General features: G+C 43.1%; 1 protein-coding gene across 5 annotated transcripts in view; it reads right to left on the reverse strand.

Moving 5' to 3' along the window:
- Positions 1 to 16,460, reverse strand: part of SETBP1 (SET binding protein 1) — a 585,862-nt gene that overhangs the window by 26,565 nt on the left and 542,837 nt on the right. For all 5 annotated transcript variants that reach the window (XM_033935289.1, XM_033935271.1, XM_033935279.1 and 2 more), the window contains one exon: positions 3,918 to 4,079. In XM_033935289.1, coding sequence (XP_033791180.1) covers positions 3,918 to 4,079 — 162 coding nt within the window. The remainder of the gene's footprint in view (positions 1 to 3,917; positions 4,080 to 16,460) is intronic.

A 16,460-nucleotide genomic window follows, 5' to 3' on the forward strand; every position in this document is an offset into this window, starting at 1 on the left:
ATACATTATGTTGTCGATTCTGAATATTATCAGAGATTGATAATGTTTTAAGGCAAGGTCTCTCCAACTTTTTTTTTTTAGCTCTGGCACACTAAACGGAACAAATGTTTTTCATGTCACGGCACATTATAATTGAAATTATAAAATTGCAAAACCAACAAAAATGAATGGCTCCTTTTACGAAAGTGCGCTACTGGAACAATGGTCCGCAACTTGGCAACTGAGTTTCAATGCCAAAAAAATGTAAAGTTATGCACCTTGGCAGCAGAAATCCATGCAGTACTTACACTCTGAATGGTGAGACCTTACCAAGAACTGCTGCAGAACGGGACCTAGGAGTAATCATTAGTGAAGATTTGAAGACTGCCAATCAAGTAGAGAAAGCTTCATCCAAGGCTAGGCAAATGCTGGGTTGCCTCCGAAGAAGTTTTGTCAGCCGGAAGCCCGAAGTTGTAATGCCGTTGTACAGGTCCTTAGTGAGACCTCATCTGGAATATTGTTTTCAATTTTGGAGGCCACATTATCAAAAGGATGTGCTGAGAGTGGAGTCTGTTCAGCGAATGGCCACCAGGATGGTCTCAGGACTCAAGGATCTCCCATATGAGGAACGTCTAGGTAAGTTGCAGCTATACTCGCTTGAGGAACGCAGAGAGAGGGGAGATATGATAGAGACGTTCAAATATGTTACTGGCCGTATTGAGGTAGAAGAAGACATCTTTTTCCTTACAGGACTTACGGCAATAAGAGGGCATCCATTGAAACTCAGGGGTGGGAGATTTCATAGCATAACTAGGAAGTATTTCTTCACCGAAAGGGTGGTTGATCGTTGGAATGATCTTCCACTTCAGGTAATTAAGGCAAGCAACGTGCTCAATTTTAAGAAAAAATGGGATTAGCATGTGGGTTCACTTCGAGGAAGTACTTAGGGGGGAGGGTCCTTAGGTGTGCAGACTTGTTGGGCCAGTGGCCCTTTTCTGCCGTCATAGTCTATGTTTCTATGTTAAGCGTTATAGCGCACACATCGGATTAGCGTGCGCTAGCCGAAAATCTACCGCCTGCTCAAAAGGAGGCGGTAGCAGCTAGCGCGCGGGGCAATTTAGCATGCGCTATTCCGTTCGTTAAGGCCCTAACGTGCCTTCGTAAAAGGAGCCCTAAATTTGAGTTATTTATTTAAAGTTCTTTAAGCTATGTATGGGTAAGTGTAACAATGGTGAAACTAAAGTAGACAAAATAGAATTGCTAATCAGTGCAATGGATGTGCTTGTTTTTGAGTGCAAATTAACTCAAAACGCGGCTCGATAGTTGACAAGCAAACACACATTTCATCATCCACCTTCTGCAGTCATTCTCTTTTGTCCAATTTAATGTCTGTCAGAGCTGAAAATCCAAGTTTGCAAAGATAAGAAGATCCAAACAGTAACAAAGCCTTGATTGCTTTGTTGCTCAAGTTAGGATAACTACTGAATAAAAAAATAAAATTATTTGCCATTAGTTTTCAAGGACCAATCACATCTGAGAATGACGACTGTCTGGGCGGTTGTATCCTTATGCACACAGACGCTCATATTATTGACAGGCTCTCGCGTACGCGATGTACATGTCATCTGTTCTAATGTATACTTATGAACGGAATTTTTTTAATAAAGCAAAATTCTGGAATCTCTTCGGGACACACCACTGTGCCTTGGCACACAGTTTGAGAGACACTGTTTTAAGGTAATGGTGGAAAACAGCTGATAGAACATGACAAGACACCTATTTGTGTTACATAACATCCTTAAATGAAGTCCCTTAGATATGCTGAGAAGTATTAGATCATGAACAGGTAATAAAAACATTATGGGCTGTTACAACACAAACTATGATTCATACTTCAAACGCTATGGCAATATACATGACCCTTTCTAAAAATGTTCTCTTGATTTAAAAAAATCTCTTGCTTATAACAAATTGAAGTCATGCCCTCCAAAACATCATTACAACCATGAAATTCTGCTATAATAGGGGGTGTATTCTACAGAGGTTTTGTGAGTTTACCAGTTAAACCTCTGCTTTTACAAATGTCCCCCCAATGACTGGTTAAATTTAACTTGCTAAATTTTTAAGGCAGTCATAAACAGTGACGACGGAAGTGCTTGGGCAGGCTATGACTTAAGTAGTGCTGATTTCAGTGATTAAGTAGAGTTGGACAAGTCCAGCCAAACAAACACATTTTGATGGGCTAGACTTGGAGGATCTTTCAGTTGAAAATTATCCAGCTAGATAGCTGGTTATCTCTGGAACCACATTCAAAATTACTTACGTGGCTGGCAACATGTGCGGAATAGACTTGGTGGAAAACAGGTTGTTCACCCTCTCCAAGGAAGGGAGAATGAGAGGGCACTCTCTAAAGTTGAAAGGGGATAGACTCCGTACGAATGCAAGGAAGTTTTTCTTCACCCAGAGAGTGGTAGAAAACTGGAACGCTCTTCCGGAGTCAGTCATAGGGGAAAACACCCTCCAGGGATTCAAAACAAAGTTAGACAAGTTCAGGCTGAACCGGAATGTACGCAGGTAGGGCTAGTCTCAGGGTGCTGGTCTTTGAATAGAGGGCCGCCGCGTGAGCGGACCGCTGGGCACGATGGACCACTGGTCTGACCCAGCAGCGGCAATTCTTATGTTAGAAACATAGAAATAGACGGCAGATAAGGGCCACGGCCCATCTAGTCTGCCCACCTTAATGACCCACCCCTACCTGTTCTTATAAAAATTTTGTTTGGCTTGGAATGCATGAATTCTGGGCATTTCAAGGCAGCGTATGAGGCGGGATCTATGCATCTGGAAGGAGGCTAGCTCAGGGTTGTTTTGAGGGCAGGATTTAAGTTATACAGGGAAGAGATCAAGTGGTGATTTCAAAAAGAAGGAAGACCCCCCATATAAACAGTGGCAACATCTGTGTACTTACCATCAATGAATATGCATCCAGGACAACTTATCTGTACAAAGTTATACAGCTGCCTATTGCACTACAAACTTGTTTCACTGGTTTAGTTACTCTTTAAAAACTGAGCCCTAAATATTCAGACCGTGGAAGGCAGCCTGGCTATCTCCCATGGTTTGCAAGAAACCTAGAAATTCAATGTCAGGCTGTATCCAGCGACTGGCATCGAGTTTTGTTTTTTTTTTAGCTGCTTTTAACATAGCCAATTAAGTTGATATTCATCAGCTGACCAACTGTTATAGGGCCCAAAGATAAGAGTTGCTAATTTTAAGAGTCTATCTGGCTTCTAAACTTAACCGGTCACCCAATAAATATTGGTGCTGACCGGCTATGTTGTATGAAATAGCCGGTAACTGGGCTAGCCACTAAGGGACGGATTTTGAAAAAAGTCACTGAAAGGTAGGCGCTAGCAAGCGTCTAGATCATGCCTACGGGCGCTTAAGTGTTATAATTGGTTTTAAGTGACGTGATAATTGGTCACGCCATTAAAAAACAATTCAAAACTCATTAAAAAAAAAATTAGTGCTGCTAGGCGACCGGGACCGTCGCCTGGGTCCATGGCATCTAGCAGGGCTGAAGCCCAGGAGTGGGCGTGTTTAGGGGACGGCATTGGACTCTGGCATCACTAGGTGCCACTGGCCGCAATTTTGCAAGGACTCTAGGCGCTGGAAGCGTCGGCATGTAAAACACTGGCCTTCATTTCCAGAGCCTAGGGTCCTTGCTAGCCGCAATTCGGCCTGTCCGCGATTGACATGTGCCGCTTACGGAATCGGCCCCTAAGTGTTAATATTCAGAGGTCATCTTGTGCTGAGGATTAGATCTTAGCTAAATGCTATTTAACTGACCATGAACTATTCCTGGCCGGTGAAATAGTGGAGTGAATTTTAGACCACCGGTTGTACAAAGGGGCCAAACTCATTCATTACTGCATACTAGCCTGTGTCTGATGTTGCTGAGGATGAAGACAGGAGAGATAATACTTGAGTTTGCGGTATCGTAACAGCTTCCGCTGAGGCCGTTTTCCTTCTAGTCGTCAAGTAGCTTTCATTTTTGCTGTGAAGGGAAGTCTGGTCTGCTCTTAAGTGGGGGTTTGCGATACCTGTAACAGTACAAAAAATATCACCTTTATATATCAACTCAAACGATGTATTGGGGCTTTTACTACCACTTAGTACATCAAAGAATGACAAGTTGTCCCAATAGAAGAATTTATTGCTATGTAAAGTTATCTACGGCTGAAAACGACAGTCTCTGAAAGATTAAAGAGTGGAAGGAATTGAGCAGCTGGGTGTAAATTATTTTGCATTGTTCTTAGAGAATGACACGGGGAAAAAAATCTGTCCCCATCACTACCCCGTCACCGGACCACCATCCCCTTCACCGCCCCGCCCCCGCCATCCCCTTCACCGCCCCGTCGTCCCCTTCACCGTCCTGTCCCTGCAGCATCCACCCTTCCCTCTGGCACCCCCTCGCGCGGTCCTTGCATCTCCCTCCCTCCCCCTTACCTTCACGGTGCGTTTTAAGGTTTCAGTCTTGTTAAAAGCTGCTGCAGTGTTCATGCAGTCGCGTGCATGTGTGGGCGGAAGCTTCTCCTCGGAGAAGCTTCCGCCCACACACGTACGACTGCACGTACGCGCCGGCAGCTTTCAACAAGACTGAAACCTTAAAGCGCCGCGAAGGTAAGGGGGAGGGAGGGAGATAGATTCGGGCGGGTAGGTAGGAAGGAGGGAGGGGGGGCCGCATGCGATCGGTGACCGCGCGCGTTCCCTCCCTTAACTGCGGGGACAAGACCATTCACCGCTCCACAGTGCGGTGGATTGCCTAGTCCCCGAACCTGCGGTGAGCACCTTTCCCCCCTCCACCGTTTTGGCGGGCTACCCGTGGCTCCTCGCAGCTAGCAGTGGGTAACATCCGTGTCATTCTCTAGCGTACATCGTACATAGATAGGGGTTATTATTATGCGATAAGTCCAAAACGCCACATATATTAAGTAGAACTGTACTGAATAGCAACTTTTAGTATTTGGACGAATATGAATAATGAAAACATATTATTCGACTGAATACGAATGTCAAACAGACATAATGAACATTGAACTTTTAAGATAACAAATAATAAAAGAAACAACATAAAATCAGAGATCAAGTATTTGTTTCAGTAGGCTGGAGTGAGCTTGGATGGCAACTTCAGCATTTTGAACCTAGGCCAATACCAGACTTTACAGTCTATGGCCTAAAAATATCAAATAAGAGATAAATTCATCTAATCGTGTATTTTGTAATGGATATAACTTATGGGCAGACTGGATGGACCGTTCAGGTCTTTATCTGCCGTCATTTACTAAGTTACTATGTTAATAACACAGTAAATGACGGCAGATAAAGAACTGAATGGTCCATGCAGTCTTCCCAACAGTGACATTTGTTTGTTCAAATTCAAGTCCCGGATTATTCATATTTGAATTTAAATCACTATTTGGCCGAATATTAAAAAAAATGTATTTGGGACACTATTTGGGGCTGAATCAAATTAAATATTTGGTACAGTCCTAATATTAAGGCACTTTTTTTAAAAGCAGCATGGACACTTATATGCTTTTATAAATAGGCTCCCAGACTCATCCTGAAAGCGCACATATGCCAAAACACTACTACTACTATTTATCACTTCTATAGCGCTGAAAGGTATTCACAGCACTATACAAAATATAACTTTGCACCTGCATATACCCTATGCATAAATCACAACTCTGTCTCTGCTAGGGTTACCAGACGTTCAGCACTGGTCGCCGTACATGAAGAAGGACACGGTACTACTCAAAAGGGTCCAGAGAAGAGCGACTAAGATGGTTACGGGGCTGGAGGAGTTGCCGTACAGCGAAAGATTAATGAAACTGGGCATCTTCTCCCTCGAGCAGAGGAGATTGAGAGGGGACATGATCGAAACATTCAAGGTACTAAAGGGAATAAACTTAGTAGATAAAGACAGGTTGTTCACCCTCTCCAAGGTAGGGAGAACGAGAAGGCACTCTCTAAAGTTGAAAGGAGATAGATTCCATACAAACGTAAGGAAGTTCTTCTTCACCCAGAGAGTGGTAGAAAACTGGAATGCTCTTCTGGAGTCTGTAAAAGGGGAAAACACCCTCCAGGGACTCAAAACAAAGTAGATAAAGACAAACTGTTCACACTCTCCAAGGTAGGGAGAACAAGAAGGCACTCTCTAAAGTTGAAAGGAGATAGATTCCATACAAACGTAAGGAAGTTCTTCTTCACCCAGAGAGTGGTAGAAAACTGGAATGCTCTTCTGGAGTCTGTAAAAGGGGAAAACACCCTCCAGGGACTCAAAACAAAGTAGATAAAGACAAACTGTTCACACTCTCCAAGGTAGGGAGAACAAGAAGGCACTCTCTAAAGTTGAAAGGAGATAGATTCCATACAAACGTAAGGAAGTTCTTCTTCACCCAGAGAGTGGTAGAAAACTGGAACGCTCTTTTGGAGTCTGTCATAGGAGAAAACGCCCTCCAGGGATTCAAGACAAAGTTAGACAAGTTCCTGCTGAACCAGAACGAACGCAGGTAGGGCTAGTCTCAGGGCGCTGGTCTTTGACTAGAGGGCCGCCACTTGAGTGGACTGCTGGGCATTATGGACCACTGGTCTGACCCAGGAGCAACAAATCTTATGTTCATATGTTCTTACATATCCCCTATTTAGAGGATAGGACTGGGATCCTGGACTGACCTCCTAAAACCCGCAGTTTGGCCGGGTTTTTGGAAAGCCCCGCTGCGTCTGAAGGGCCTCTGAGCATGCACAGATGACATCGCACACATCTGCGTATGCTTGGAGGCCCTCCAGACCTGGCGCTATGTGGGGGTGGAGCTAGAACCGGGTGGAGTTTGGGGCAGAATAGTGCGGGATTTGGGGCGGAACTGGGTGGTGCCATGCGTCTGGGATTTTTTAGCTTCAAATATGGTAACTTTAGTCTCTGCTCCTCCAGGAACAGCCATGTTGTACACATTACAAAAAATCAGGCACAATCTTTCACTGTGCCTACTTTTTCATCCCATTCTATAAACAGGTTGCACAATTACATGCACCGTTGATGCATGCAACTCAAGTTCTTAATTGGCCCTTGATCGGCACTTAATTGGTGATAACTATTAATTATGGCTTTTAGTTAGCATTAACTGGAAGTAATTTGAAATTACATGTAGCAATATTTCACTGCTTGCCCTGGATCGGTAACATGGAATGTTGCTACTCTTTGGGGTTCCGGAATCTTTTGTTACTCTTTCAGATTCTGAATGGAATGTTGCTACTCTTTGGGTTTTGGCCAGGTACTAGTGATCTGGATTGGCTACTGTGAGAATGGGCTACTGGGCTTGATGGACCTTTGGTTTCACCCAGTAAGGCTATTCTTATGTATGAATTATGACCCTATTCTCTAGAGCAGGGGTGCCAAAATGGTCGATCACGATCGACCAGTAGATCGCAAAGGCAATGCGAGTCAATCGTGTTGCCTTTGTAATCTTTTTCTTCCTGCCTCCCCGAGCCAGGCCAGGCGCGTACAAGCGCCGGACCCACAAGACTTCACCTCTGATGTCAATTCTAACGTCGGAGAGGAAGTTCTGGGCCAGCCAATCGCTGCCTGGCTGGCCTGGAGTTTCCTCTCCGACGTTAGAATTGACGAAGGCTTGTGGGCTCGGTGCCTGAACGCGCTAGGCCTGGCACGGGGAAGCAGGAAAAAATCAGTGTGGTGGCTTGGTGGGGGGTTCGGTTAGGGAAAGAATCAGGGAAGTGGAGAAATCGACAAAACTCTGCAGGAGGCACTGCTCGAGACCCTGCCCAGGAAGAGGCAATGCTGCTGGTTAAGAGCACCTTGAGAGATACTGGTGGAGAGATAAAGAAACAACAAAAAAAGAATCCAACAAAGACTGCAGTATATCAAAATACGATGAAAAACCAAACAAAAACTTCAGGCCATGTACAGGATGCAGGCAATGTTTATTATATCAATAAAAGAATGCAGTAAATATACAACCTTATAACCAAACCAAGGACCCGAAACACGGACCAATCCATACATTCTTTTATTGATAAAATAAACATTGCCTGCATCCTGTACATGGCCTGCAGTTTGGTTTTTCATCGGAGAGAGAAAGAAAGACAGGCAGGGGGAGAAAGAAAGAAAGAAAAGGGGAGGGAGCAGAAAGAAAGAAATATTGGATTTATAGAAAATTGAATAAATAAATTATAAAAGTCCAATAAGAATACCCTGCTCTTTACTCTATATATTTTATAAGGATTCCTATATACGAGGACACAGGCGTAGATATTATATCTGGTGATTCTGAATTAGGAAGTTGCAGTCCATATGAGGGCATAAAAAGAATTGAAGCACTCCAGAGAAAAGTGACAAGTTTAACTTGCACAAAGAGGCAAGTGCAGCTCTGACCACCTTATTTGAGCAGACTAGATGGGCCATACTGGCTTATTTATATCTGCCAACATACACTAGAGTGCTCATTTCCAAAGCAGACAAATACTGTATCTCAAAATGGCTTCAAAAGCATCCATTTGCGAGGATCCAAGATGGCCGACGGTCTCTGAGGCTGAGCAGCACGCCGGAGGAGATTGTTTGGAAATTTTTCTTGGAGGGGAATTACTTATTTGAATATGCCGAAGAGGAGAGGTCGCAGCGCCGCTGGAGCCTCGCGGCGTTCTGCGGTGTCCTCTTTCGGCAATATCGAAGAACTCCTGCGTCGGATGCAGGATATCCCGGCAGCGTCGGCAACCCCGCTGGAGACGCCTCAGAGGGGCGGAAACGAGGTGATCTCCTTGGGGCTAGAGACAACGCTGAGCCCCGACGCTAGGGCACCTCCCCCACCTCCTCGAGTGGAGGAGCTACCGGAAGAAGGCAAGCACCTACCCTCGGAGGCTAGGAAGAACACGGAGAGGAGCGAGGAGATGGACTTCCTGAGTTTTCAGGTGAGTCCAAGAAGTACTGAGGACTTGGAAACATCAGGGATTACCCCAGTCCAGCAGAAGGATTGCCAGGAACAGCTAACAATTGGTGAGACTATTCAAGTTTCTAATGTTTCATATGTTATAGAAAAACCCAGAGAAGTAACACTGGATTCAATTTGGGACCTAGTTGCTGACCTAGCCAAGTCTGTTAAGCCCCAGCTTTTGCAGCTGGAGAATAAAATCATACTTCAAGCAACTGAGATAAAAAATATAAGGGTTGAAATTGACAAATCCAAGAATTCTATTGTGAATATACAACAGGAATTAAAAGCATCAAAACAGCTTAGTGATGCATTAGTAAAAGATAACACAAATTTACGCAGAAAAGTGGAAACTTTGGAGAACTTTTCTCGTAATAATAATCTCCGACTGATTAATTTTCCTAGGATAGCCTCGGTGACACCTAGGGATATGTTGAAACGCTACATGTTGGAGATTCTAGGTATTCCAGAGGATACATTACCACCACTTACTCAAGTATATTATTTGCCAGTGAAAGTTATTAAATCACCATCTAAACCACAAGAGGATAATCAACCACTTAATGTTTCAGCAATGCTGGAACTCTCGGACAGAGAAGCTGCATCTCCGGCAACATTGCTTCTCACTGTGGCTCTTGCACCAGATAAAAATTGGTTGCTTAGACTGTTCTTTAGAAATAAAATGAAAGAATTTCTTGGATATAAAATTTTAATGTTTCCAGATTTGGCACGGGACACTCAAAGAAGAAGGCGAGAATTTCTTTTGATGAAGCCAGGAGTTACATCTCTTGGAGGGACTTTCTTTCTACGGTACCCTTGTAAATGTGTAATACAATACCATATGAAAAAATATATATTCTTTGAGCCATTCCAGTTGACAGCCTTTCTGGCAGGAACTCGACTGGATGAAGGGAAATTAAAGTGAAGTGCAATTGAATAAATGATATCCTTTCTCAGCTAAAGGGATCTTGTTTTCCTGAAAAAATGATATCCTTCCTCAGCTAAGGGATTTTGTTTTCCTAATATTTGAATTGATATTTGTTAGCATTTGTTAATATGTCCGCCTTATCCTTCTTGGATCTAATTTAATTTAGAGGACTTGAGCTGAATTTAAGCTAAACATTTAATTTTATTTTATTTGATTATTATGTATTTTACCTATGAGTATTATTTTCCTGCTTTTCTTCAACTTTCTGTACAAGTGGATACTTGATTTATAAAATGTAAAAATTTGAAAAATTAAAAATTAAAAAAAAAACAAAAAAACATCCATTTGCAAAAAAATTACCAAGACTAGGGGACACTTGATGAAGTTACAGGGAAATACTTTTAAAACCAATTGGAGGAAATTTTTTTTCACTCAGAGAATAGTTAAGTTCTGGAACGCATTGCCAGAGCTTGTGGTAAGAGCAGATAGCGTAGCTGGTTTTAAAAAAAGGTCGGGACAAGTTCCTGGAGGAAAAGTCCATAGTCTGTTGTTGAGAAAGACATGGGGAAGCCACTGCTTGTCCTGGATCGGTAGCATGGAATACTGCTACTCCTTGGGTTTTGTTCAGGTACTATCCGTGTTTCCCTGAAAATAAGACAGTGTCTTATTTTAATTTTGGGCCCAAAAAGCACAGTAGATCTTATTTTCGGGTATGTCTTATTTTTGTCATGTACAACAATCATATCTCCCTTTCTCTCATCTACCCCAATTCTTCCTTTTTCCATCATTCCTCCCTTCTCACCCATCCCATTGTACAGCAGAACCCCACCGACCCTCCCACCGTGAGACTGACATAACTTCGCTCCGAGGCCTCCTAAAGCAACAGGGGTTGCTGAATTGATTGAGTTTGATTTTTTTCAGCAAATCAGGCAGCACTAGTGTCAGGGATGGAGTCATGGCATGTCAGGGACATTCGGGGGTAGCAGGGCAGGGGTCAATCTTAACTAGGGCTTATTTTTGGGGTAGGGCTTATATTAGGAGCATCTTTAAAAATCATGCTAGTTTTTATTTTTGGGGAAACAGGGTAGTGACCTGGATTGGCCACCATGAGAACGGGCTACTGGGCTTGATGGACCATTGGTATGACCCAGTAAGACTATTCTTATGTTCTTATGACCCCCCCCCCCCCCCACCTTCTGCGCTTAAAAAATGTCTGTAGTAGTCCTGTGGACCCCAACTCCTAGCCCTGGTGGTCCAGTGGGTACCCCTAGGCAGGGCCTGACTCAATTTGATCCCCCAAGGCAGGCCTGACCCAAAATCATAACGTGGGATCTCTCAGAGAGAGAAAGAGATAATGGTTACTGTGAATGGGCATACTAGATGGGCCATTTGGCCTTTATCTGCCATCATGTTTCTATGTTTCTATAACCTCATCCAGGCAGGATCCAACCTACCCAAAACATACCCCCCCCCCAACAGGCCAGAGACACCCTCCTCCCCTGTGGCTAGGAGTCCACCTCATGGCCCTGAAAAACCAGGGAAGAAGGAGGATGCTTACTCCCTCCTCTCTCTATGGTGTTATCAAAATGGTGGCTCCTTCCCCACCTGGTGCATTCTGGGATGTACTGGGCAGGGCCAAACTACCACACTCTGCAGCTAATGATCTTAATACTGGGGTTCTCAGGACTCTCCCAGTCAGATTTTCAGAATATTCACAGTGAATGTGCATGAGATAAATTGTGTGTACTTCCTTTATTACATGCAAGTATTCATTGTGGGCATCATGAAAACCCGAGGACTAAGTTGAGAATGTACTTGTATTTGCAGTACTAGCTGCTGTTATGATTTATCTGGAAGAAACGGGGGGGGGGGGGGGACATACGAATAGTTTTAGAAAGCGTGAATGTGATTTGTATACCACTTGCTAAGCAGTTTACAGTGAATAGTGATCAGTGCTCTGAATGTTTCCCTGTCTGTCCCAGTGAGCTCACAATCGAACTATAGTACCTGAAGCAATGGGATGTAAATGACTTGCTAAGGGTCACAAGGAGAAGTGTTGGGATTGAACCCACAGCCTCAGGGTGCCAAGACACTAGCTCTAACCACAAAGCTAAGAACCCATCCCAGCAGTATTTGCATTTCACATACAAGAGCTGTATTGAGGGGTCAACATTGAATCGTATTGACACTTAATTCTGTGCTTTACTCTTGGGCCTTGTTCAAACAGGACAAGGTCCCCATTCTCTGGGAAATAATTTTTATTGCCTAGGGCGTTAGATCATGCATTTGACATAAAAAGGAAAAAAAAAGACCACATATTGCTTTGCTTCTTTGACGATAATGAGTTGCAGCTAAGCCTTCACCCTCAGATGTGCTGCCTTAAATTTGGACCTCCTCATTGGAAGAAGATTTGCCTTCCACAGATCCTGTGACCTTACTAAACCCAGCTAGTTGATAATTGAACAGTAACTATTCCTTAAGAATGAACAAAGTGCAAATATTGACTCTTCCCTGGAAGCAGTGAGCAGCACTTTGGTCTTTGACCTTTAAACATCCTACGGTAGTCAATAACTTGCCTGTTAGATGCTATGCCTGCCACCCATTTATATTTGGGAGTGCATAACCTTGAATCAAGATCCCAGTAACCACGGCAACAGGAAGTAGGCCTGTGCACCAAGGAATGGGAATCCATAAATCAAGTCCTCTAATGCGAACATTGTGTGCAGGTAGAGAGATCTGAGAGGATAAGTGGTTTGTGAAAAAAAATGAATGACTGTCCATTGATATGTTGAAATCGTTTCCCTGAGACTTTTTAAAATTTTATTAATAAGGGTTGAAAGGCTACAGCTGCAGGTCTTTCTGTAGGCCTTTTGGTTTAATTATATCCAGATGTAAAATTCATTGTTAATGCTAATGTGTATGTTTCATATGCACATGGTTTCTGACTTTGTGATAATGGTTAAACATTTTAACAGTCAAACCAGACTATTTGTGATTATATCTAGTTTTACTTATATATTATGGGGGCTTTGTTCTAATCTGGGGTTGTAACTAATCCATTTTACTCTGCGTTTATCTATAATCTATAATCCAGTGTTTATTTAATAACATCCCTGGAATTGTTACACATCTGTGCAAGGGCGTAGCCCTGGGCTGAGCTAGACAGGCCTTGCCTGTCCAGTTTGGGCTCATGCCCGTCCACTCAGCAACTACAGGCCTACAGCAGCGGGTCCTACATGCTGCCGGCGACTGACCCAGAAGTCTTTCCTCTGACGCAAAAGGCAAACACGTCAGAGGGAAGGCTTCCTGGTCAGCCGCCAGCAACGTGTAGGAACTGCTGCCGGTGACTTGAAGAAAAGGTATGTAGACTGGGGGTGGGAAGGGAGAGAAAGAATCCACTGCATGATCTGAGGGGTGGGAAGGGAGGGAGAAAGAGTCTGCTGCATGGGATGGAGGAAGGAAGGGAAAGAGATCGATGCCCACTCACTTTGGGCTCAGGCTCACCCAAAATTGACTACACTGTGACATTTGCAGAAAGTAGGTGAAATACCTGAATGCTTCATTCAATCTGCCCAACAGCCACATTTCTTATCAATTCATAATTAAAGCAACAATGAATGTGGTATAAAAATACTTGATCCTAGGCTTTCGTTGCCATTTTTGGGACACAGAGACCCCGATTCTGTAAAAGATGTAATTCTATAAGATCTGATATCACCAGATCTACTCAAAAATTTAAATTGTCCTTGCCAATGTCGAAAGGCAAAATCTACATTGGCAAATTAGGGAAATCTCTACTTTTCAAAATGACTGAGTTGTGGAATAATTTTCCTGTTCAACTGCGCAGTCTGGACTCTTTCCAACTAGTTCTAAAACATCTGAAAACTTGGCTATTTTCAAAGTTGTAAATTCCGCTCCTCTCCATACTATTCCAGATTCACATTGTACTTGTTCTGTCTTCTAATTTTTTGTAAACCGTGCCGAGCTCTACTGTTATAGAGAAGATGCGGTATATAAGCCTAAGGTTTAGTTTAGTTTAAAGTTAGGCACCAAGATTAGTGCGCCTAACTGATTGAATTTTGCACACAGTGTTCAGCCAGAAACTGATCATTTTTGCACTTATGTATTCCCAACGTCACATTCAAACCATATCACCCCTCACCATATGGAAGACCCAGCAACATGAAGTTAAGATAGTCCAAGTGTGATAACGCTACAGCTTGGATAACTATTTGCAAATGCTGAGGCTTCAAAAAAGTTCTAATGGGGTGCCTGCATCCTCAAGTTGAAAAAAACCCCCCAGCAACAACAACCCTTTCTTTACCACCATGTTCACCTGTGATTCCATATTCAACTTAGTCAACCAACAGCCCCCAAATCATTTTCCGTGAAAAAAGTCAGATGCCAGATAAAGAAGATCTGAACTGTTCTGTAACATGAATGATGTGTTTGTGGGCTGAAAGCTGAGAAGAAATTGAAGCCAGGCATTGAGCCAGTTGTTAAAGGGGGAAAAACGAGTTGATAGATGGGTTACGTGATTGAACCAGGTCTTGCCTTAAATGGAAAGCTGAGTGTTGACAATATATCTAGTTATAGAAAATACAATTGGTTGGCAAATGCATTGGGGAAAAAGAGATTAGAGAATAACAGAATGTAAGGAGAAAAAAAAAAAAAAGCAACTGAATTTTGGACAGAAGGGGCTAGAACTGAAAAGAATATGAAATACCAGTGATAAACTTCCAACAGGGGTAGGCAATTCCGGTCCTCGAGAGCCACAGGCAGGTCAGGTTTTCAGGATATCCACAATAAATATGCATGAGATAGATTTGCATCTCAAGGAGGCAGTGCATGCAAATCCATCTCATACATATTTGTTGTGGTTATCCTGAAAACCTGACCTGCCTGTGGCTCTCGAGGACCGAAATTGCCTACCCCTGAACTAGAATATAGACACTGATTGAAAAGTGGATAAGGAGATTATTCCCTGAGCGTGCCCTTCAATGGCATAAGATAGAATTGTAGACCGGGACCCAATGGATGAGCATGTGGTCCCTTGGAACAGTGGCTTAAGGAATTCTGGGGGAAAACCCCCCGATAAAAAGGTCAACCCAGCTGCACGTATGAACAAGCCAGAAAAAGAGCAAAAGGGAAATATTTTGAAGAAAAATATTGGGCTCATTTTCAAAAGAGAAAGGTCCAAAAATGGCATAAAGCGGCATTTGGGTGTTTTGTTTGCTAAAACATCCAAGTGCCATTTATGAAACACATTTTTTTAGACAGTTTTCTACGCTGTTTGTCTGCAGTGCGTTTAAATCTCAAGGGGTCATGTTTTAGGTAGGATTAGGGCAGACTTATGATTTGGACGCTTATTTATTTATTTAAAATTATTTATAACCCGCTTATCCACAAATCTAAGCTAGGAACAAAAATCCCATCCAAAGTCTCACGTTAAGGAACGCAGACAAATACAAAACAGCAAAGGAGAAATAGGATTAAAAAAAAAAAAAAAGAACTGCCCTAACTCAAACTGTCACATGGCTCACGCCAAAAAAAGTGCTCAAACGATACAGTTTTTACCGCCTTTCTAAAATACCAGAGCATGTCAGATTGGCACAAAGGCAAAGCATTCCACATAAAAATGTCCTGGCCTAAACTTGGACCTTTGAGGCTAGACCTGTTTCAATAGCAAATAAGGGCTAAAATGCTACCCAAACTGATCAGATAACCACTGGAAGCGTGAAGGCATTGTCCCCGCCCCCCTCCCCCCCTTTTACTGACCTCCCCTTCCCCTCCAAAGATACCAATCTGTATGACAGCTTCAGATGTTATGACCAGTCCTATTAAAGCAACAAGCAGGTCTCTGTTGCCGTGGATTGCAGAGAAAGGCCCATATCCCATTCTAACTATAACACTTATGGTGAAAAGTGTGAGCTCTCCAAAGCCTACCAAAAATCTACTGGGTCAATATACTGTTTATGTGACACCTGCAGTCATAAGGGAGTGGTTTACGGTTAAAATACAGTAGATTTTGGGTGAGCTTTGGGGGGCTCACTGTACAATGTAGGGGGGTTATGGCGAGATGTGAATCTGGGACCTTTTATGAAAGTCCACTGCAGGGCCCCCTAGGTCTGGGATGTCTGTGTGGCCCATCTATTAAAAATGCTGGCCCCGCCCACATCCCAATGGCTGTTTTTTGTGCATTTTTCAGTTGAACATTTTGTTTTCAAAAATGGTCATAACGATAGGTGCATTGAGGACAAATACCTCTGGAAATGACCATTTTTGAAACAACGAGATGTTTTTTTTCTTTTTTCAAAAATGGTCATTTTTCCCCAAAAGGGCTAAAAGTACCGGTATCGATGGTTGCCTAAGAAATGGCCACCAATTTTGTGTCAATCACGCACCAGCGCCTTAAATGTAGGCCAGCATTTTAAAAGCCTGCATGTAAGGTGCCAGTCTCGCGTCTACAGAGGCACAAAGGGGCACCTACGGAAGCCTAGAGCTACTTCTGGCGCAGAGTTTCCAAAGTTTATTTAAAATTTGATAAA

Source organism: Geotrypetes seraphini, chromosome 1, assembly GCF_902459505.1.
Source record: "Geotrypetes seraphini chromosome 1, aGeoSer1.1, whole genome shotgun sequence".
NCBI lineage: Eukaryota > Metazoa > Chordata > Amphibia > Gymnophiona > Dermophiidae > Geotrypetes > Geotrypetes seraphini.